At 34.3% G+C, this 25,039-nt stretch overlaps 1 protein-coding gene across 5 annotated transcripts in view; it reads right to left on the minus strand.

Moving 5' to 3' along the window:
• The window catches only part of NBEA (neurobeachin), a 458,173-nt gene that overhangs the window by 352,604 nt on the left and 80,530 nt on the right, over positions 1 to 25,039 (minus strand). For all 5 annotated transcript variants that reach the window (XM_054514098.1, XM_036391661.2, XM_036391637.2 and 2 more), the window contains exons 3-8: positions 19,613 to 19,713; positions 19,267 to 19,362; positions 16,827 to 16,948; positions 10,006 to 10,132; positions 5,384 to 5,503; positions 993 to 1,139 (exon numbers count right to left, since the gene is read on the minus strand). In XM_054514098.1, the coding sequence (XP_054370073.1) occupies positions 993 to 1,139; positions 5,384 to 5,503; positions 10,006 to 10,132; positions 16,827 to 16,948; positions 19,267 to 19,362; positions 19,613 to 19,713 (713 nt within the window). The remainder of the gene's footprint in view (positions 1 to 992; positions 1,140 to 5,383; positions 5,504 to 10,005; positions 10,133 to 16,826; positions 16,949 to 19,266; positions 19,363 to 19,612; positions 19,714 to 25,039) is intronic.

Raw genomic sequence — 25,039 nt, forward strand, 5'->3', positions numbered from 1 at the left:
GTCACATCTCACAGCAGAAACCAGGGAGAGGGTATTCTCATGGGGGCACTGGCATAGTGCCAGTGTCAAACCATGACAATACCATAAAAGATATTTCCATCTGCCTCTGTCATTCAAGTGCTAGCTGTAATCAAATGATGAAGAGTATGCATTTTCTACACACAAAATTAATACTATTATAATCTAAATGTTGATTTTTACTTACCGTATTTAAAAGTTTTTATCTTCAGAGTATATGATATATATTGAAAAACTGAAAGACTACTTTGGATGAAACCACAAATTTCAAAAATTAGAAAAAAGAAAAGTTGGGAATACCTGATAGTATAAACTGAAATTCATTATTGTTTACCTAGGGTTAGATTAATTTTCAAGTATTATCTACAAAGGCGTTTTTGCAGATTTCTGTGAAGTATCTGTGTTGTTTTTCTTGATGAAATAATACAATACAAAACCATTCCAAGACATATATCTGACCAGAGATCTAAGTTTATGTATGCATCATTAATTTGTCCAGTCTTCCCCTCAATGTCAGAGACAAAGCATGACTAAAAAAAAAAGCTCAACTTTTACCTTAACAGGACTGCATGAAACCGTGCATTTGAACAAAATTGTTTTAGTATGCCTTGTTGAATGTTAATCTGCTTTAACTCAGGATTTTAAACACAAACAGTAGAGAAGAAAGTTATTTCTCTGCTACTCAGTGCACCAAATACAAAATTTCTCTAATCTGATTATGACTCAAAGTAATTAATTTCCCTTACAAATATATTTCATTTATGCTTTAAACAAAACTTTCGTCTTTCAAAAAGATGGTAGAAAATTAGGGTTAGTTAGGATACTTGAAAAAGTAGTCTTATGTTGCTGAAAACAAATCACATTAAAAAAATCTATGTGATTCTAGAAGGAATATTCATGCTTCACATATCTTCCAACTATATCTCTCAATCATTTTATTTTTCCAGTTTTATGCTTTTAAAATCGGGTATTACCTTATATCCAGGTCCTAACTGATGTATTGCAAAAATCTGTGCTGGGTTGAGTGCTTCAGTGAATACATACACTGCTCCAAGCTGGCCACAGAACACTCTATTTGCATCAGCAGTCTCCGAAGATCCAAGAAAACATTTATCATAGCTCTGTAGCAGAAAGAGGCAGTTAATAACGAAATAATATTAATGCACAGCTACTAAAGCCACAAATAAAAGGAGACTGGAACTAAAAAGATAAACTGACCATTATCAATCCTTTATTACTACCCTGTGGTTAATAACTTAGTTTTGAATACTGTAGCATTAACTGTTTTAGAGGTCCTTATGACTGGCTGCTAGGATTTGTTTTCTATTAATTTTTCAACATACAAGAGAGAAAATGAGAATAGTACTTTCAAGTACAAAATAATCCCCCCTATTGCCTTCTAGGAACGTGACACACTTGAACTTCCTCTGAGTAATTGTACTCAGAGCTCCTACTGCTAATACACAAGAACACATGCTGGAATACCATCTTCTTTCGCTGCAATGCCAATAGAGCTAAACACCTCTAGAAGGCAAAAAGGAAACAAATAGAGATTTTCTAATTTGCAGGTGTTGCATATTTTCCCTCTCTGATCACAGCCTATAATGATTTGGTTTGACCTTAATCCTCTTCTGTCTTATTCTATACACACAAGGGTTGTTATTTTCCATTCTTTCTTCCAAAAACTACCCCTCCCTTCTGCTCTTAACTATCCCTGCCTTTCTGTCTGTCCACATCGTATTATTTCAGATTAGGAGTGATTTTTTTTGTGGCTATTTTGCAAAGATTTGGTGAAGTTTTCAGGTGCTTCCAAAAAACCGGTCTAGAACAAAGACCCGAGAAACCAGAAAACATGATGCAGCAAAAAAGGACAACAGGAAGAAGCTCAAGGATCTTTGAAAGTTATTTTCTCAGCTTCCTTGAGTCATTGGTGTTTTATTGAACAGGAACAAGGGTCTGACATCACTTTTGAGCTGAGCAAATAGAACCTGCATTAGGAAACTTGCTTTTTCATCTGGCTTAACTGCTGAGTTTTACCTTGAGGAAAACTTTTGTCAGTTTAGAGAACAAAATCAAATATGGTGAACTGTTACAGCAACTGGTCTAGGAGAATAGGCTGTTAACAAGGAAAAAGGGACTCAGGTGTAAGGACAGACAAAGATCTGGAGCTCAGCTTTAAGAACAGGTGAGGGAAGAAGTATCCAGGATTTTGTCTACCATTATCCTCCTTTGATTTACCTCTTTTAATTTTTTCCCCTCAGAATTTTTATTCTTTTAAGCAATTTTAACAAAATTTTAAAACTTTTTAAAACTTCTGGCAAAAACCTCTACATGAAAATTGATTCACAAAGTCATATCCAGGATGTACAGTGCAAAAGATGAGTTAAACAGATTCCTTTGACTCCTGGTAAACCTAATGGCAAAATTTTATAAAAATTTTCAGTTACTTTGCTCAAGTCCTGCTTAGCCTTGAAGGCTTTCATGACACTGTGCCATTACTGTCAGAAAGTGTTACATCAATTAATGTTGAGCAATTGCCCTTTCCAATGGTTTTTTGAGGAACTTGTCAGAGCTACTGATGCCACCTTTTTCCTAGTTGATACTTAAATATTCTGAGACTACATTCCTGCCCATTATAATGGTATTTTCCTGGATTCCTCTAGTGACCATTAATTGTACAACAACTATTGTAGCTCTAAACAGATTCTGAGTTCTAATTATAGTTAAGATCTAGGCTTGTTAGCCTCTAGTAATTTCCTTTTCTGTCTTTTTTTTCCATTCTTTCCCATTTCTGGCACTTCATTTTTGAGTAGGTGTTTCCATTATTTTTAATTGGAGGGGAGGGCTAACTCCTGATTTCCTGTAATTTTATCCATTTCTGTTCCAGGTGCCAAGCAATTTGTAAGCATGAGTTATACCTTGCCACGCATGTCACTTCACCTTTTTGCCATAATCTCAAACTATATTTACCCCTTGGAATATAAACTCAATGAGTCCTTTATCACTAGCCATGGTACGTTGTATAGGACATGAAAACAATACATATTGGCACTGATATGATTTTATATTTCATTAAATAGTAGTAATGAATTCAGAGCCAAAAATGGCTCTATAAAAACAAAGAATCAGCAGCATTCAAAATAGAAACAGCTAATACAAAAACGTTTATAATGTCTTCGCCTTTTTCCTCCAAGGTTGTATCTTCCCTCTAACATTTGGGTGAAGCATACTGCAAATATTTAATACATGGAGGCTCAATAAAATGAAAACATATCTCTTAATTCAACATAAATTTGTGAAGAATGCAGATCTGAACCTGTAATGAGTACATCATGTAACATCCTATATCTGCCTGGCCACATTACAGAAATAGTTAAGAGCCCAGTAAATTCATGGCCTTGTATAAATAAGAATAGATTCTAAGAAATACAAGAAAAAATAATTTAAAACAAATGAATAGAGAAGCTTTTTTTTTAGAGCTTCACTGTTTTTTCCCCCCTCTATCTTTACTTCCATATTTCCCAGGCGACATATGAAAATGGTAGACTGAGGATTTCTACAGTTCTTGCTTGGATACAAGAGGTAAATTTCGGATACTGAAAAAGCCCTCACAAAAACATTAGAGAATGGTAATGCAAAATCAGTCAGGGAAAAAAATAAAATAAATTTGCAATATCTGCCAAGACAAAACTTATGCTTAAAAAATTATATTAAATTCAGTTCCTTAATGTTAAACTCAATAACGTAAATGTAATGAATATTTTACTAGTCTAAAAATATGTTTAATCATAATACTTATTGCTCAGTGGTAATTTGACACAGTGAGCAAATGAAAAATCTTGTCATCAGTACATTTAGCAATTTTAACACTCCATCTTGATTATATTACAATATTCATCCATAAAGACTGAACAGTCAGATGCACTTAGTCAATATGCAGCTCCTGACCCCTTCTGTTTTCAGAACTTGTACTGTTAAATCTATCAGTGTAAACTACATAAATACTTATGCTCAACATGGGGTATAAAGAAAGAAATATTATTGCCTGATTTACGCAGTGTTTTCTTTTCCTCCAACACCATTATGGTAAAGTATTATACTGACATCTTCCAGGACACTAAAACTATATCCAAGTGTAAGGGTATGAAGGTAGATGTTAACAAATGAGCTGGATAATTGCTCAAGACTTTTCAAGGGAATACTTCTAACAATTCAAAGAAAATTCTAATATAGTTAAAACAAGAGCTTCTCTTCCTAGGTAATGCAAAATAGTAAGAAGCCTACGTACACACTCCTCTATTTTTCCTTTATGTATTTTACGCATTTGCATTCACACAGCTTTCCTGAATTTCTTGATCTTTTTATTCTACTTCCTACTATTAACAGAACAGATTTTTGGTATTAAAAAATAGATAGCTAATGATAACTAGTGTCTTTCATAGCTTAGACTATTATCCAGTGGACAAAATAAAAACCTTAGCACATATTTAAGACTTAAATACTCTAAATCTTGGCAAACCAATTTCACCTTAAGAAAAAATAGTACTTTTGTGCATGAGAAAGTAGAAAATAATTCAGTGAAGAAAATAGAAGAAGCAGCTCCTCCTGCTAAGCATTTGTCATTAAGGATTACTGATCCCCACACCATATAACCAATAATCCAGACCAGATCCTCTGAGACCTCAGCTGGCTTTTCAGTCATCCCATTGCACCTATCATGGAAATTTTTATCTTACTAAGGAGAAACCATGCTCTGCAAAAACTGAAAGGCTAGCCTTTTCTTGCAAGTCAAAATGCTACCAAAAACCCCAAAAGAATGGAAATCAGAAACTTTGGAAGGCAGAGCTCTCCTACTTTAATTAACATGTAATATTTAAGCTCTCCCTTTCAAATCCTATTTTGCCTCTAGAATTTAGCAAAAGACAGTTCGTTTCCCTAAGGCTTCTTTATCCCTTACAGTAGTCAGAAAGAAATGAGAACTATATTATAAATAAAAAATAACAAAAGCGTAGTAAGTTGATGAACCAAGAACTTCTGAAATTCTATCACAGATTTAGCTGAAGGCAAAGCACAAGAAAATAATTTTGTCTGCCTTCCACAGCCAGAACTTTGAGCCACAAAGAGCAATATTTGCCGCTTCATTAGGTCCAGGCTCTCAAACTTTCCAAAGTAAAAGGTATATACAAACTCAAAAAGTCAATAGTATTACATTTTAATAAGCAGATTAATAAGAAGGAATAAAAGAGACACTTAAAAAAGAAAATCTGCAAATATCTCGAGGGAAAAAAAAGGTAACACTTTTTTTTCTTTTTGAATTAACCTTAACACGAAAAGTGATGAGAAAGGAAAACCAATAAAATCTTACATCATTCGTGTTAACATGCCAGGCCATGTCACCATAGGATACCAGCTGACCATTCACGTAACAGCGTATTTCACTGTTTCTCCACCGGTTGTAGATGTGTACAATGCTTATCATGTACCACTGGAAAGACATGAATAGTCAGTACACAGGGGCAGATTTTGTGCTATAAAACAAACTTAATGAATGTCATAAAGAAAGGGTGACCAATCTCATAAATTTACACAAAAAGATTAATCCTTGCAAACACGTAAAATTAAAATTCAAGTCATTGGGACTTCAAGTCCAGTCAATAGAACTGTGCCTAAATGTAATGATGTACCTACCTGCTTTCTTTTATGGGATTAGAAGCAAAAACGCACACATACAATTTAATTTCAACAGTGCAATTTAATTTCAACACTGTTCTGTAAAAAAGCACAGCTGAGTTTTGACAGAAAATCCAGAGCTATGTGCTCTTACCTTAAGAAATTCATATCACACAACCTCTGTCTTTGCATGACAGCAAAAATTTCTGTCTACCACAAATTACTAAATAAACAGAAAAAATCCCAATAGCAAATTTTACCGCCCAGGTTAAGACATCATCCTTGTTGTTTGCTTTGATATTTTTCCTCTCTTCCTTACCATTCCACCAATTTTTGGACAACTGTCATATCATTAAAAATGCATTAAATAGTCAAACAGAGAAGGCACTGTAGTTTAGTGCTTCCACTTAGTACTATGGTGATCTTTCCCATAATTTGTTTAACTGGAATCATGATGTCCATGACAAATTAATTCAAGAAGAACTCTGGAGTCTTCTTGCTTGGAGACATTTGAAACATTAGTGGACAAAATCCAAAGCAACTGGATCTAAGAGTCCCTTCTTCAAGCAGGGGGAGAAACCAGATGGTCTCAACACATCCCCTTCCAACCTAATTGACTCCATAAAAATGTCACCTTGTCTTAAAAATAGCCTTTTGTATTCCAATAATTTGGAATAATAATTGATATTTTCATCATCATCCATTTCTTTGTATCTTTTTCAATTATTGTATTTTGATTTCCGTGTTCAGATAAGTCCCTTTTCTCCAAAGTAGAGAACTTCTGCAACCCTTGGGGCTTGTTGACTCTCTTCCTGAGCTGGGATAAGTAGACAGAGAGCTTACTAATATAAAAATCTGCCTCTCTGTCGGAGAAAATAAAAGTAGATGCTTTCACATGTTGATTTTAAAATTAGACAAAGCACAAAGTTACAAACAAAACTGCATGCAGCAAAACACATTTTGACAATAAGCATTACAGTAGTCATCAAATTGAGCTGTATTCTCTCACAAGTGTATAATAGCTATAGAAATGAGAACACATATTTTTACACATCTGTTTCCAGGTATTAAAAAATATTTTTTTTCATTTTTCCCTCCTTTAAACATACAACTAACAGAAGGTAGAAAAATGACGCTGATCATACAACAATACTTTTGAGTATCTCCTTTCTTGGGTTTCCAAGCAAATAGATTTATTGGGCAATGCTGGAATAAAGAAGTACTGCTCCAGCTTTGGCTTCTGAAATCACGTATGGAAACTTTTTTTTTCAAAGAACCATGAAAAAAGTAATTTTTGTGATTCACTGTCATCCTCAAATAAAACCCCCCAAAAAACATAACTCTTTTGTCTGTGATTTTTCTTTCAAAATGCTTTAAAACCATTTCTGAAAACATACCAATTCAGATTCAACCTCGACTTCCTGAAAAACTCAGTTTTACTTACAGTGGTCTGTACATTGCTATTTATCTGTGCTCGGGTACATTATATAGAGCTTTTAAGCAGTCTGTTGGGCTTTGTAATTAATGGGAGTTTTTGCTTCTAGTTTTTTGCAAATTTCTGTATTTGCGCAATTTCTCTAGCACTAGCAAACACTTTTTTTAAGAAGGAAAGGCAGCACTTTGCTACCACACAATGAACCAAACCAAGTTCTATGATCTCACACACAATTTTTCTTGAACTTTTTGTTGAAAAAAAAAAATCCTTTTTCCCCCTAATATTGAAAGTCAGCAGTACAAATTTCCTTCACATTCATCCTGCAGTTTTCTTCCCCATATTATTTTCTCCTCCCTCTGCTGTATCCAACAGCTTCTTTAGGGAGTACTAAAAGACCCTTCACTCTGCATTTTTTGTTTACTGCTGAAACCTGTCAAGCTTAGTCACCAACTGCTCTCACCAAGTCATATTCCTATTCCATAGGACAGCACAATCAGAGAGATGAGGCATCACACACTAAGTATTTCGAGGATGTGGAACTTATTTCTGTCTCTGCTACAGTCAGTAAAGATGTTCACAGTTAGAAACACGCACACAAAAAAGCTATTTGCTCCTGACTATGCTGCTTTCCTGTTCCAGTTTTACAAGAATTGATGCTCAGGCTGAAACTCAAGGAAGCAAAACCATTGAGGTTACCTACACAAAAATGTCAATTTGGAGTCCCAAAAAAGCAGTATAGACATTTTAAACATAACATCACCAAAGCTAGTTTAGCTCTGTTGAGACATCAGGCTATCATACCACACCCACATTTTCTATTTGGATATATGATAACCAAATTTCTCCATATATTTTTATAAATGCTTGCTTTTACAATATTATAAAATACACCAATTGAGACCTAAAGTTATACATTAATATTACATATTGTACTGTGAATAGTGTCATATGACACAGCAGGAAGATCTTCACGTGAACAGAGCAACTCTGATCTGCCTACATAAAGCTTTTAACCAGATAAATTGAATTTGTTACTTTACTGTGACTCACCAAAATTTTTTTAAAACCTTCAAACCACATTATTCAGAAATTTATTGAGGATGATGATTCTGACAAAATTTATTGTTGAAATGTGTGTGTCTGTAAGCAAATGTCTAGGGAATGGTACATCTGATGGCAAAATATCACATTTCTCAAGTTAATTGCTTTATAAATGACTAGACATTTTTTAATATGCATCTACACATTCAAATCTTGTACAGAGAAACCAATGTCATATCTAAACAACAAGAAGAAAATCAATTTGCATGTAAAACAGGATAAATTTTGACTTTTTAGGGCCAGGAATTATATTTGACAGGTTTTATTTCCTCCACCATGTATTATGTACTTTAACAAAGGCATGTGAACACAAGTTAATGATGAAAAAACATATATTAAACAACTCAAAAATATATTCCAGAATAATTATTTAAAATACTTTCTAAAGCTAACATATGACTCAAAGTGTATGAAGCATGAACTTTGGGACTTTGGGATACGTAAAGATAACATGGGAGTTATATTTTTATGCACTTCAGCAGATCAGCAGACTTTGATTCAAAACTGGTATTCATATAATGAGATACACAGGTACCAGTATTTCAGAATTTGTCATTTTGAGTAGCAACAGCAAAAGCTAAATTTTTCTAGAGTTGGCACAAAGAAAACTAGTCATTTGTATTAAAAATTACCAAAAGCATATCTTGCTAAGATAGACTACTTCCTCATCAACAAGTAAAGATCAGCTAGATCCCAAGAGGTTATTAACAATACCATAATACAAAAGTTAACAATTACATTTGTCATTAGATTCAGATGATACTTTAAATGAAAATTGAACTGTCATCAAAATACTTTTCTGGCTCTAAAATTGGAAAAATGTGAAAAACAGAATTTATTCACTCCAGTAGATTCAGCAGATATGTGTTTATAAGGCTTTATACAACCCCAAGTGATATGCTAGAGAGAGACATTACTTTGTTTTAAGAAAACCACAAGTGACCTCAAAGCTGCATGACAAAATTAGAATTGGTGATTTTGAACCACAAATACACACCAAGAGAAATAGTGGAACATTAAGTTGATGTGTGAACAAAGGCATTCCCTCCCTAAGAGATTGGTTTCTCAAAAAAAAAAAAAAATTCAAGCACTGAAATTCAATATACAAATTCTAAACCCATAAAAAATAGAAATGGGCTTCATGGCAAAATACACACTAGACTGATATCAGTGACAAACACATAATGCTTGCTGTACAGAAAAGTCAATGCTTCAGTCAACTAACTGCAACACTGAAGGCCACAAAATCATCATTCCCCTAGGACTACTAGGCATAGAGCAGAAATGAACACTAAAATGATCTAGAGGTGCAATCAAGATTTACTACTAAAAATGAGAAATCCTAAAACAACACTGAAATGGAAGAAAGTTCAGAGCATTATATCATACAGCATCAGATAATGAAACTCTAGCATTGCCAGCAAAATTTTTCAAGGCCTTGGCAACAGTTACCAAGTACAGAATTTTCAGAAACAGAATGAAGATATTTAAGTAATTAAATGTAGCCATTCTACAAATACTCACAATTCATCTCTATCTGAAGCCAATTAAGCAGTAGTTTTGAAAAACATGCTGATTTTATAGAAGTGTTACACTATAAATTATTACATTTCTCTTGAATTGATTCTGAACTGTAACTTTGCATGAACACAAGAGCATTTACTTATAAACGAGGAACTATGATTAACACTACAGCACTAAGGGGATTTTAGCCCTCCTCCCAGAAGCACATTGTCAGCACACCTTCAGTGCTACTCTGCTGTAAACACCACTTTGCTTACCTTGCGTGGCTGAAAGTCGTACTTCACACAGTGCTGGAAACCTTTGCCTTTTGACTTCAAGGATGTCACTATCAAGCAGTTGCCAACAAAATGAGCAGAATACCCAACACCTTTGCTAGTGCGGAAACTGAAAAGAAAGAATTAGGAATTAAATTGGCAAAAGGGGAATTACTTTATAGTAAAAAGGTCCAAATACTACTTTAAACTGCAGTGAAAAAGAAAATAAATTTGTACCCAGAATGGTGAATTTAATTTTCTTCCACCATTCTTTTTGGAGAGCTACTCACCTTCAGCACTTAATTGATTTTCCAAGCTACATTTTAAAAATCAGTACTTTTTTTTTCCTAGAATACAAGATAGTAAATATTATGTTTATCACGTTTCACCCTCAGTTTCTTAATTAATCATCATTTAAAATAACGCATGTGATTAAAGTTGTGAAAAAATATCCATTACAGAAAAATTGTGAGATGCCTTGCAGTTTTGGGGGGGTTCAGAGAACGATGCAGCTTATATGACATACAAATTTGGATTCAAGATAATTATCATGCACAAGAATTATTTTTCAAGACATTAATAAATTATGCTAATGATATACAAGGTTTTAATTTTCTGAGTTGTGGATTTATTTTCATTTGTCAAATGGATAAAGGACTGAAATTTTAAGAAAGTAAGTCTAACAAGGATTTCCAAGCTTTCTTGTGACAAATATCATAAAGACAGATAAAGCAGAAAGCTCATACATTTCATATTTGAAATCAAAAGCATTTTAAAAGAGAAATTCTAGACTTCTTAATAAACACTTTGCAAAGGTAACTGGTGAAAGGTCATGAATGACATTATGGCAAGTCCATATCAACAGCTATGCTGCTTAATCACTTCTGAAAAGCTAAGTACAATGAAGAGCAGTTTGCTTTTAATAATATGGAGCACACTGTATACAACTTCTAGAATTTTCTTTAATAAATAACCAATGGCTGAAATACAAGGTCTAGATGGTGAATTTCATCTGTGAATTCTGAAATGAAGCTTTGCAAATATAAGAAAAAAATCTACTAATTTTGAGTATTTGTACAAAGTCCTGTAGCTTACTAATTAATGCTTTCTCATTCTCTTTATGTAGCTAACTTATAAAATAATTTTATGTTATTGCAATAATAATGTTTTAAATGGTTTCTTTGTTGAAATATTTTCTTCAAACACTATTACTAGTTTTTTCCTAGAAATTTTAAGACATGAAAGGTACATGCAAACACTAAGTTCAAATTTCATCTTCCTTTATAGCTGCTGAAATAGTATATTTTTAGTCTATCCTACTACATATATACAATCTTCATTTTAACACAGAAAAATTTTCATATTTGTGAAACTTATTACATCCTCAGAAACTTACAGCTAAGTCAATGTGTGCATTATTTAAGGAGAGAATCAGATTCTTCTCTTTGCTCATTGTCAAAAAATAGTTAATAAACCATGATCTTATCAGAAAAAATAAACTTTAAAACATAGGTATTGTGATTACACCCTGAGGTGATCACAGCTTAGACACTCATCTCCTATGAGGGCATTTGTAAAGGAGGTAAAAAAAGAGACATGAAAATTCTCAAATTCTAGAAAGCCACTTTTGTTGTAATGACTTAGGATACCTTTTTAAAAACTACTAAAGGATACTTTTAAAATTTTTTAAAAACAAAGTAAACAGAACTGGTGTAATAACACCTATAGATGATTTTCCTGCACCCTAATGAATCCTTGCACAGAAGTTCCTACTTCCAGTCTTGAAGTACATATAGTATTTTTTTTCCACAATTCAGGCTGTGTCTTCCTCATTCATTCACCTGCCTCTCTATATTGTACCCAGTTTTCTCTCCCCTCAAGCTGCTGTGCTGAAAAGAAGCGTTATTCCCTGCCACTGTCTTTGATAAGGGCTTACACAGAACTCTCTTTGCAGAAAAGAAGAAAGCACTTCCTTAATAAACGTAAAATGTCCTCTCTAAATAAACCTAAGACAGAACCTAAGAATGAAGAGAAATATTACATGCTGTCCATTACCACTGACCTCAAAATTGAACACTTGATAACACTGCCATTCCTTTACATCTTTTGAAGGCTATTTTTAACCTGGATCATGCCAATGATCCAGTTTCTACAATGACCCCATAGGCATCTCTACCCCTCAACAAAAGGAGCAGTGAACAGATTCATGGAAGAATATCACTATACACACATAAATCTGAATAACCCAAATACACAACCTGCACAACCACAGCACTGAATTTAGTGCAATAAAATGAAGGTTAAAAAACTCAAAATACAGCTCTTACAATAAGAGCAACTGAATGTGCTGTGAGATGGTTTGAGACTTTGATTTATGTCCTTAGGGCCTTATGCCATTCAAAGAACTTTTCAGCAGGTAACTGCAACTCTCACAATGCCAAATGTGTTTCTCTGCAATGTCATCTCTAAAATGGTCTAAAATAGTTTCATTTAACAGAATCGCATTCTGAAGGATAATAAAATACAGAAATTCACTACGTTCTGACAGCATTATTTGATTAGAGATGTCAAATATAATAGTTTCTCTTAAATTACCAACAGCCAACCACTGTAAATATCAACGTTTTTACATGATAAAATATTATTACCATTGTATAAAATGCATCTTAATACTTTGAACAAGAGCTAGAAAGCATTTTGAAATAAAGAGTATCTCTTAAAGAAATGGCTACACCTTTCAAATTTTCTCCCTTTCCTATCCTTATTGGTTACTGGGCTGATTTTATCTCCATTATGGACAAATCAGACTGTTCCTGACATTTTAAACACTGACTAGTCCTTAAGTGTGTAACTTCCTGGAGTTCAGCACATGAACAATGAAATAATGAAAAAATTGCTCATTTTTTAGCAGGGCTCTTTTCCTTGGAATAGAATGAATGATTTTATAAACATTAAACTTAGCCAAGATTTTACTTTTTTTCCTCCAAATTAAGTAGATTTCTAATACAAGAGTAGTTAAGAAACTCTGTACTCAAATATGCTCTGTTTACCTCAACATTATACTATAAAATTTTAATCTTGACATATTCTTTCTTGCCAAAGGTAATGTAGGTTAGGACTGGGCTATAGAGTACTCCAAAGTTCTCTTATCAATTACCTACATGTGCAGAACTTGCTACATCCAAAGATGACATGCATGGAGACAACAAGAGCAGTACCATCAACAGCCATATGGTTTTATGAGCTTTAAATAACCTTACATAGAAGCTGAAACATAATTTTATTACAGTTTTTTCATATAACCTTTACAATCATGTATCACTTCAGCCAGTTTCTCAAAGCAGCTACTGAATATTACACTTCCATAGCAAGAGAGCATTAGTCCTTCCACCAGTGGAACTGTTTAGGGATTCCAGTTTCTTTAGCTTAGGATTTTATGAGCAATTTAACATATAATCATAGTACCAATATTGAGAAGATATTAATTATTCTTGCATGAAAGGTGTGTGTGAAATTTGCTTTCTACTAACTTTGGAATTCCACTACAGGCTTTTGCAACTGTTCTGCATTATCTGTACTTCCATAACCTCTAGAGAAGGTCTGAAAATACAGTTGGATTTTAGAATGGTTTTTATTTTTTCTCTCCTCTATGTCTCTACATCTATAACACTAAAACATAGGACATAGTTTCAGAAGTTTTAGCCATTCTTCCATTTAATTCTTGTTAAAGCACTTAGACTTTCTATGGACAAAAAACAATTATGACATACCAGCCTCAGTTCACCTTTTAATTCTTTTACAGAACCTGATACATAATCTGAAAGAAAACACTTCTTAAAAAAATATAAAAATAAAAGAACACCAAAAAAAACCCTTGAGAAATCAATCAGCATCTGGATTGATCATTTCTAATTCAAGGCCTTACTTAATAATTATATCACCCATCTCTTTTTTTAGCAGGAACAAATAAAGTGATTTAGGGGATGGAGACTTCCCAGTTGAGCATGCTTAAGGTGAGCCCTAAATATCTAAATTTGTAGGGTCTTTATGACAAAGAATCTACACCTTATTTTTAAAGAAACATTTCTAAAAATCTTTAAAAGTATGATAAGGATTACTATTATTATTATTACTTTTTTTTACTATGTCTTATAATTGTGATAGCGACCAGAGTACTATGTATCTAAAAGCCTGAATTTTCTTATTTTGCAGTCTACTCACTGGATCTCAAATTAAAAAAAGAAAAAAACCATTCATTATAAAATCTGTTTTCCAAGGGACAGTTCACTCCCAAGTGTTTTCTGAATAGTACCAGTTTTTCCCATGGTCTCTTAAAAGAAGTAGCAAGTCTGAACTGTAAATGACATTCCAATAATGCTTTTGTCAAGATTTCAGGAAGGGATCACATCACCTTTACCATGATCTCTGTTTGTTCAGACTATCCTTAAGACCACCACATTAGCTCTTTCAGGTAGAGCAAAGCAAATGGATTTTATGGTCAGCTGGCAACCTACAAAACTCCTAAACATCCTGCTGTAATTCCTGATTTCTAACATATGGCTATTCATTCCATAAGCATGGCACCCATTATCCACTGCTAGGTACATGACATTGGTTTGCTTATACTAAAATTCTGCTACAGAATTCTGAACCTTACCCTTTGAATTTGACTGCTCTGCTTTGTTGTTATTTATTGCTCATGCAAATGTCAGACTTCTAATTTTCTTCCAGGATTGTCACACTCAGTTTATAATTGGTAAGATAGCTACAATACTGTTCCAATATGCAAGTATTAATACTCTGTCAGGAGCTGCCCAACACCACCTTCAGATATATTTGAAATTACTTTTTTTTTAATTAAAAAAACAACCTGGCATACAGTTATTGAAGCAGTTTTTCTGTTTGAACAGTTCTTCTGTTATTAGCATGCCCCTAATAACAGAACAGTGGCAAATTTCCCTCACACCTGGCAAAAAGGAAGGCATTTCTTTGCTTCCCTTCTGTTTTTAAGAATCAGTTGTCACATAATGGTTGATGTGATGTAACTGCTGTCTCACACCACAAAGGCACTGCACTCCCTTAAAGACTTGAGTTATTTATACAACACATTTTTCACCTAGTTAAACAGAAAAGTATATTACATGACCAAAAAGCATGTTGAAAGAAAATAGTATTGCTTTGGTATCTTCCTCTTGGTGGTGGTTGTGTGTGACACAAGCTTTCATGTGGCAAAGTTTGAAACCTGTGTAAAGTTTAGATGGATATTCTTCCTATTATGAATTATTAATTAGAGCTTGGCTTAATCTACTATAGAAACATAATAATAATAATAATTTGCATTGCTTCTGTCATGGCAAAGTCTGCAGCGTTACATCTTAGCCCCTGTGTTTCTCAACATTTTCATAAATTACTTGGATGCAGGACTGGAAGGGATAAAAGCGTGTTTGCAGATGGTAGAAAACTGGGAGGAGCTGTTGACCCATTTGAAGGCAAGGAGGCCCTGCAGAGAGAAACTGAAAAATGAGAGGATTGGGAAATGACCAATCATATGAAGTTCAAGAAAGGCAAGTGGGATTCTGCACCTGGGATGAGGAAACCCTGAATGGACAAACAGACTGGGAATGTGATGCTGGAAAGCAGTGTCTTGGAAAGGGCCCTGGGGGTCCTGGTTGGTTGCAAATCAAGTTTGAGTCAGCAGTGCCCTGGCAGCCAGGAAGTCCAGTTGTGTCTTGAAGCGCATCAGGCACAGCATGGCCATCCAGGCAAGGGAGGGGATTGTCCCACTCTGCTCTGAGCTGGGGTGGCCTCACCTTGAGTGCTGGGGGCAGTTTAAGCCACCAAAATATTAGAAAGATGTTAAACTATGGGAGAGTGCCTGAAGGAGGGCCATAAGAATGGTGAAGGGCCTGGAGGGGAAGCTGTATGAGAAGTGGCTGAGGTCACTTGGTCTGTTCAGCCTGGAGGAGAGCTCGTTGCAGTTACAACTTCCTTGTGAGGGGAAGAGAAGGGGCAGGCACTGATCTAAATTCTCTGTGACAGGACCAGTGACAGGACCCAAGGGAATTGCCTGAAGTTGTGTTGGGGAAGGTTTATGTTGGATATTTGGAAAAGGATTATCACCCAGGGGGTTGTTGGGCTCTGGAACAGGCTCCCCAGGGAAGTGGTCACAGCACCAAGCCTGACCAACTGCAAGAAGTGTTTGGACAATACTCTCAGGCACATGGTGTGATGGGGATGGTCCTGGGCAGGGCTGAGTTGGACTCAATGCTCCTGATAGGTCCCTTCCAACTCGACAGATTCTGTGATTTCCTTCTGAGATCAGTATATATTCAGTTTCTTTTATACACATTATATTCACATAAAATTTTCACATTTTGGGGAACCAGTCATCAGTTAACCATTTTTATATCCATAGATCTACTTTCTATTATCTTTAGCTAATGTGCAAACTGTTCACTCTGAGTTTAATAGATTTATTTTGTAGTACTGACATCACCTGAGAATCTTTACCACCAAACAAAAGTTATGACATTTTCCATTTAAAGCTCTAAGAATTAATGTATTTTAGAATTCCTAAAGAAACTCCAACACTAGATTTTATGGTTTATCTACAAGGCACATGTCTTGAATCCATGGATTTCTGAATCACAAAGCGAAAAGGACAGATGGTTTTCTAAGAGTTTGTATACAGTGAGCAGTCATTAAAATCTTCAGATATTTGGCAGGGGTGGGGGGAAAGCATGTCAGGGACTAAAAAATAAGAAAGATTAACTGTTGTTAGGAAGTCAGAACAAACCATAACTGCAGCATTATAAGCTACTTACCAATAGAGATAGGGTTTATCCTTATCTACATTGATATTGTTTAGTGGATCCATACGAAACCAGGTATTAAGAGTAAACCCATTTTGATAAGGCCACTTAGCAATAGGAGGCAATGCAATTGCCTGGACAGAGGAAAGAAAAAAAAAGGCAACAAATAATTAGTTTTTTGAGAAATACTGTTAAAAGTAGTGCCTTCCCAAAACTCTGTGTCATTCTAGATCTCTAGATCTGCTTTAACTTTCAAAGATCATTTATAGAAAAAACCCTTTAAATAGTACTTTTGAATTAATGCATTATTTTCTATCTATTTTAAGATAATTTAAATTACATAAACTCTATCATTAGAGGATGCAAAATTAAATTTGTGAATGGGTAATATTAACAAAAAGAAAAATTACTTCTTCAGAAATTAAACTATAAATTCAGCTTCTAACAATTATTAATCTCACTGTTAAACTTAAAAATAAAATCAAATTAATCAAAACATCATAAAATAGAGATTCATTATTAAAACTAAAACTACACATTTCAAAGAACACCTTTGGGATATGGCTTCTACCTCCTGAGAGACAGTTTCCTGCCTGAAGCAGAAGAGCTACTTGATGACAAATGGGAACAACACCTGGTAGTAGTACTACCTCCAAGCACAAAGTGTCCTCCAACTGGAGTGACTAACATGCCACCTGCACCGACTGGTAGAGATGCAATACAGTATTGAGAAGAACCCTGCAGCTGGGAAAAGGAAGCAGCTCTCAGCAGCATATCTGTAGACTCTTGGCTCCTTCATACTGCCACTGAAGTCCTGGATCCACAAGGAGCTCACACTTAACTTTAGAGAGAGCCAACCTGAAATCTATAATGCTGATTAAAATTTATGCTGTTTCTCTGTCTAATGTCAACCTTGTGCATCACTCCTGAAAACAAACTCAGTGCTAGTGAACTAGGTCCTGTCCAGTCTTTCTTCTAAAGAAGTGCTTTGTTTTTTGGATAATTTTTTATTAATTTCTGCCCATGGTCCACTTCAGAGGATGTATCCCCTCCAGAATTTCATAGAGTAATCCAACATGCACTAATAAAGAAGTGTAAATTTGAAACTTATATTTCTTGATTTACAGGTGTGTGGTTCATCATAAGTAGTATGTGAAACAAGATCCTGGAAGAATCAAAGTAAAGAGACTCTGCATCTCAATCAAGAATTCCTGTTATAGAGGCGCATCTTTGGATAGGAAGGAATATTTAAAATTCTTCTCCTGCAAAACCTTTTTTGAACCTCTGATAAAAAATTAAATTTAAGAGAGAAATTTCATCAGGGTTTGCCTCTGAAGCCCAGAAATGTCAAAGCAGTATCACTGTAGACATTCATATTCTGCAACACCTGTCTTGCTGGTGGATGTACTTGTAAGAAATGTTAACTGTGGTTTAAATTTAGCAGGAGATAATGAAACTTTCCCTTTCAAAACTTAGTAATTAATTCTTTACACAATCTGCCCTATGCATTTTGCTGACACATCTGTTTATAAGGCTGGATATCAAACAAGATCAAAGACGTAATCCAGCAAAAAATAACCCAGGTGTAAAACAGTGATTATCAGCCAGTTCACTTTCCTGATGCAATCTGCCACTCTGATAAGTCTGTTCACAAGGAATGGATGTAGCAATTTGTGCTTAAAGAAAATGATCAGTGCTATTGATGAATGAAATGCAGGTACAGCAGCCTTCATGCACTGGCATGAGAAAACAGGAATCTCAAGATTATTTTCTGTTAGAAGATTACACTTTCTACCTGAGCATATACCTACCATTCTATACCAGAATGGAACCATACCTCAGATTTCTATTCCCTAGTATTAACCATTTGTATTTACTCTCTCAATGATCTATAAATCTGTAGACAATACTTTAATTTATTGTAGAGGAGGTTTTTTTTGAAAGTATGTGCAGTGAATGGAAGAGAGAATATCTACTTGGGAAGGTTTGGAAAGGAATACAATTTCACCATTCTAAGTTATCTCCACTGAGTTGATGGAAAGGAAACAGTTGATGGAATTCAGACAAAACAAAACCTTTATAATAAATTTATGACTAGGCAGGCACTGTAAACTGTGATTATGTGGACAAGTTAATTTCTTGATTTTTCTCAACTCTCTCCTTTATATAATATTGATTACATTATTCTAATAAAATAACACTGTTCTTTGGAATTTTCAGGTTTCTCTTTCTCGTTAACTTCCCCAGACCAAAATCTGCTGCTTGATATTCTATCCTCACAAGTGCAACTTCTCAACAATACAGCTGCCTTGTAAGTCTACACTACTCAAACATGTATTTCCACTCTCATTTCTTTTTCAAGAACTTCTGAAACCAAAAGAAGGGAAATGCAAATGAGGAGGTTATTTGTTTATTTATTCCTGAAATTGTAGAATTTTGGTTGAAAACTTACTGCAGCACTACAGCCTGGGAAGTTGAAAAAGGTATCAGGCCCATGTCTCTGTGGCATCTGATTAAGGACTGATAATAATTTAACTGCATGTCTTGGCTGTGAAAAGAAGAAAATTGCACAAAAGTCAATACAACCATTTTTGTACTCTCTAGGCTACAAAGGAAAGTGGACAGTTTTCAAATAACAGAGCAAATTAACTTTAAAATAGGTAGCAAAAATACTTCTTGAACATATGTTCAGTCAACATGAGAAAACAAATTCAAGTTTATATGTCCCAGGAGACAGTTTATGTTAACTTCAGGCTCTAATGGAATGACACTTAATGCTTTATCTGATCACAGCTTACCCAGATTCCATTTTCCCCTCGAAGCATGCTGAACAAAAGCTTCAACTCCTTGACAGTGATGCTGTAGCTGGCAAGAACCCCCAACATATCAACTAGGAGATCTTCAAAGGAAAATAAAGTTATTCTGAACTCTGAACTTCATTGCTTTGATAAACACAAAAAAAGCTGAAAAATTAATACCTTTAAAAGTAAGTGTATTCACACATTCTAAAAATCCAACTTACTTGTATTGAATATTTTACAAAGTATTTCATGTTAAATTTTGCATCATACTTTGAAAAAGGTATTACATCTATAGAGCATTAATTCTTCCCATTTCACAACATGCATCACACATTATAAACTTGTCTTTCCTGCTGTATGTTTTTTTTGATGAGTTCCTTCCTTCTTCTGAAGTTAACATTTTTCAAAAAATTTTGACCCAAAAATTGCTTTACAATAACCTTAACCCAGAATTTTATATTATAATTTGTGTCATTTCCCCATTTTTGCTACAGTGATGCTTCTGATCTTTACTGTAATAAAAGGCCAGGGAAAACAAAACAAAATTAACACCTCCCTCTGGCCCCTGCAAAAAAAAAACCCAAACCAACAAAAAAAACCCACAAAACCAATCAAACAAAAACCCAGCAATCGAACCAAACAATAGCAAAACAACAAAAAACCATAAGGAAAACAAACAAACAGAAATGATAGGAAGAAAAAAATTAAAGAGCTTAATAAAAAGAAGGGATCAAAATTGTTAACAGGATTATGGAACACAGCTTTCATTACAATATCTCAAAACCCATAAGCTTTAACAGTAAGAACATTAAACAGAGTCTTCCTTTCAGAGATTATCAGGTTTAAAATTACTTATTTAAAACCCCAGAATTCCATTTTAAGAATTTGTTCGCTTGTGGGATGTTGAACCTTTTCTTATACTCCACACTTTTTTTCAGGAATAAAATGGACATATAAGAATTAGGACTTCCTCAAGTGGGAGGTAAAGCAATTTGCTCATATTCACAGATGGGGCATAAGAATTTAATTCAAAGATCAAGCAGTGAAGTCCAGTTTTCAAAACAAAAGAGCTATGACACAACAGAATCAGCATTGACACATTTTTCCCAGCTGTTCAACAATCTCCTGCCTCCCTGCTAAAACTTGTGGAAGACACAACTTTCTACAGATAAGTTTACATTTTGTTGCAGGACTGCATGTTATCCTTGTTCATTAGGGAAAGGATGACTCTTACAGGTGCTGACAAAGAATAGTTTTCAGGAGAAACAACTCTTTCCAAAGATATTTCACATTCATATTTTGTTTTAAAACAAATTTTCTCTTTGCAAATTCATATATATGTGGTTTTGAGCAAAAGCATTAACTTTATTTAGCTTTTTCCACAATGATACTAGCCTCTGATCTTTAGCAAGTAAAAGGCATGCGTGAAGAATGAAATATCATTTAATTTACAGAAGACATAGTAAGCTGTTTGGTGAGTGAAATTGCCTATCAGGAAAGGCAAAAGAAAAGCATTGCAATTTAGCAGGCATTTTCACTGTAAATTCTGAATACATCCCTAATCTCCAAGTATAGATTTCCCCCCCACCCCCTCATTTGTTTAATCTTCCCTTTAAAAACACTGCCACATACATTTGTGACAGAATTAGGGAAAACAAAATACACCTAAGAAAAATAAATGCCTTTTCTTTCATGGTGGATTCTATGACTCAGCTCCCCTAGGACCTGCCCCTTTCACAGCGGCATCCAGCCTGCAATGTAAAGCTGGCACATCCTGTACATGATCAGAAACTGGGAACAGTCACAGTGAGCACTCAGAAAAGGAAATAAGCACAAGTGAATACTAATCTTTGGCTGACAATTTCCCAATTCCTATTTTGTAGTTTCAGCTTTCTTTTCAGATCAAGGGACTGCAAATTTTGCTTCCCTTACAAAGAAAAAATGTTGTGTAGAAGCCAAGTTTTCTGAAGTTTTCTGGTGAAAATCAGAACACCATTAAAAAAAGAGGAAAAAAGTGCAAATTAATACAGTCAAACACAGAAATGATGGAAAGTTTTAAAATCACTGAATTTGTGCTGCTGTGTGTCACTGTTATAGCCCTGTACTACCTTATGGCACAGAAAAATTCTTATTTCTACTGAAGATGTGGATAACCTACAGGCATTAGAAATACATATTTATAAGTAATGAATTAAACATTGATGGAGAGAAACAAACATAAGCTCGCTAATTATGTAACTCTGGGTAAAACAATAACCTGGAATATAGAAGCCCAGTAGATAACAAGCAAAGATAAAGCAAACAACATCTGTGGAAGCTGAAGCACTTAAGGCTATTTAAAGGTTCTTTTTTCAATATAAAGACTTAAAAATAATTATTACATAACTTTATTCATACTTATTAGAAATCTCATAAAAGAGTCAATCCCATCTGGTTTATAAACCCTAGTAATCCACTCATCTATAAATGGACAAAGGTCAGAAAGCCATACTACAACTGGATTTTTTATTGTCTACTTTTTTTTTATATTAAATAAGATTACATATATAACTGGAATCCATTATCTCATTTCAGAAACAAGATTGTATATAATAATAATAAGTCCAGAAGGAGAAAACAGGCAGCTTCCCATTTTCAATGTATTTCTATTTTCTATTAATGGCACCTTCTGAATACTTTCATACTAAGCAGTTTTCATAGGATTTATAAATTAACCAGTAACCTTGAAGGAATGCTTATCTCAGTCACTTAGTATGAAAATACAATAGGAAAATGCCTGCCTGTCTTTCAAGTAACAATGCACATATATCAAAATGATGGGTCTGGCATTAACTTTGGAAGACATATTAAATAGCATTCGAAAGATAACTTCAGGAAACTACCCTCATGTCTCCTTAACCTCTTAATATTACATGGCCATGAAATTGTGAATTTTAACTCTTGTTAGTGTTGTAAATAAATTTTTACAGGTCATAATAGACAATGTGATAATTTTGCAGTTTTTCTTACAGAATAGGTTGAAAGAGGAAAGCTTGTTAGCAACCCATTAATGACAGAGCTGTCAAAAACCAACGTTGTTGCTTGGAAACTATGAACTGTTTCAGTGCTTAAGAATTCAGTCCCAGCAGTTTTAGAACAATTACCTACATCATCACAACATAACTGAGAGAAACATATGGGACTTAGGTGAGACATATCTACTCTCTATGAATTCAGGCTGCTCTCTCATCCATCGTTCAGACCTCTCAGATGGAACCTCAGACACACCTCCCAAAGAGTCCCTCAGAGCAGGTGATCTGCTTCACTACTCATTACCTGGAAACAGAACTGCAAAACCCCAGTCCCTCAAGGAAGATCCTGTGCAAGTGTTAAAAAAAAAACAAACACCAATCATCTATGAAAATATTTTCTCCTAAACTATTGATAAAATTGCTGACCATTCTCTCTATTAGTATAACAGATTGTCAGAGTATAAAGATTTTTTTTGAAAGGTGATGCTTCTGGAAAGAAAACTAAGCTCATTTGCATTGCCATTGAAACTTTCAAAATTATTAAGCTTTTATTCCTCACCACATAATCTGTAAAATTGCATTAGTTAGATATTTAAAGTACTCAGAACCTCATGAATCTGAGTGTCTCCATCTAAGCAGACAGAAAAATTCTTCTCATTGCAAAAGTTTGGGTACATGTTTATTTGCTGCTGTCTTACTATCATAAAATCAGAGAAGAGTGGCTTCAGACTTAGACTGGTCCTGAAAGTGAGCTATCAGAATATAAAACAGACATTATTGCCTGTCTTGTCTATTTAAACCCTATCTAGGTCTAATCAAAATGTTTCACAAAGGAACAAGAGAGACAACCTAAAAACAAACAAGCAACTCCCAGAGAAGCAAATTACAAAAAAAACCTCAAAAAACCTGTACCATTTACAGATGATAAAAGCCAATTTCAAAACATTGGGCTGACAGAGTATTAGCAACTGTTTTGGGAAAAAAGTAGTAGCAGTAAAAATTAACACGGGTCTTGTTCAAACCATCCTCCCCCTTAATGCTAAAAATCATTTTAACTCAAAATTTCTTACTTTAATCCCTGGCTTTGGGAAGCTCACAGAAATATTTGAGGCAAAAAAATTCTACAATTATGACTTCAACATCTGCATTAGGAAACAAAGATACTGCTTTAGTTGTTACTGATTCTGTCTAATATCAAAATAGTTATTACATCACCTATTTTGTTACTTCTGTCTTATTACCAATATTATTACCCCTTATAAAAGGAGACTAAAGTGCTTACAGAAATCAAGAGATAAAAACAAAATGATCAATTTGCTTACTTCCATGTCTTTTTCAAAAAAAAACTCCCCAAAAATCGTCTATTTACAGTTATGAGAGAAAAACCCTAGGAAGCATGATTCTGTTCAATTCCTGCTCATCATACATAGATGAATACTCAGATAATTTGAAACACACTGCAAAGCTAAAATGTCATCAGAATTCCAATTTTCAGTTTTGATTTTCAGTTAAATATGAACTCCCTTTATCCATGTAAGCATACCAAAGAACAAGCTTACTGGTTTTTTTTTGTGCAGAAGGTCTCTTTCTGAACCACTGTGTGACCACTCAGAAAAAAGATTATTGAGGTAGAAGATCCATTAGGTTGGTCTTGTTTTTATTTACTACCCCTGGCTTATATTAATGTCTGTAAATTCAAAGAGGTTTTTAATGCCCAAATGCTCCTAAAAGCCAGATCACATGCTCTTGATTTCTGACATCTACAATTAATTAGGCAGTTAAAAAAAAACCAACTCTCTAATGGAGGCACTATTGCAGTCTTCTATGCCCCATATACAAGTACCACTCACAGGAGCTTAAATGGGATAAATTTTGTGGGTGGGATTACTCATGTAAGAAAATTATTTCCATGAGTAAAACCCTGAAAAATTTTAATATATAAATTTTTGTTCTCATCATATAATGTGTTATATTTAACATGGAATAAAAGAGTATGTTTACCCTTACACTATTCTGACATACTATACTTACAAATACTGTAAAACAAAACATATTTGGTGAAAACCATCATTTATGAATCTATTGGTCTGTTGTACTTCAGTCTGAATTTCACTGTACACTATTTAGCATAACATGATTTTAGCATTTAGAGATACATTTCTAATCAAGATGTTGATTATGACTTGTTTTGAAAAACAGAATGTAGCTTTTCCAAATACTTAATATTACAAACACATTTATACTGAAACAAAAAGAAAAAAGGACAAAGAATAAATCATTCCTATCCAGTTTTCATCCTACTGTAATCATCTTCTTGCTTCTTGTCTGCAATCCTTGCTAGTTTACTGTTCCAAAAACCTGTATATGTGTCAGGAATCAGATCATCAACTAAAATATTAGAATTATGGAAGGC

This window comes from Molothrus ater, chromosome 2, assembly GCF_012460135.2.
Source record: "Molothrus ater isolate BHLD 08-10-18 breed brown headed cowbird chromosome 2, BPBGC_Mater_1.1, whole genome shotgun sequence".
Lineage (NCBI taxonomy): Eukaryota > Metazoa > Chordata > Aves > Passeriformes > Icteridae > Molothrus > Molothrus ater.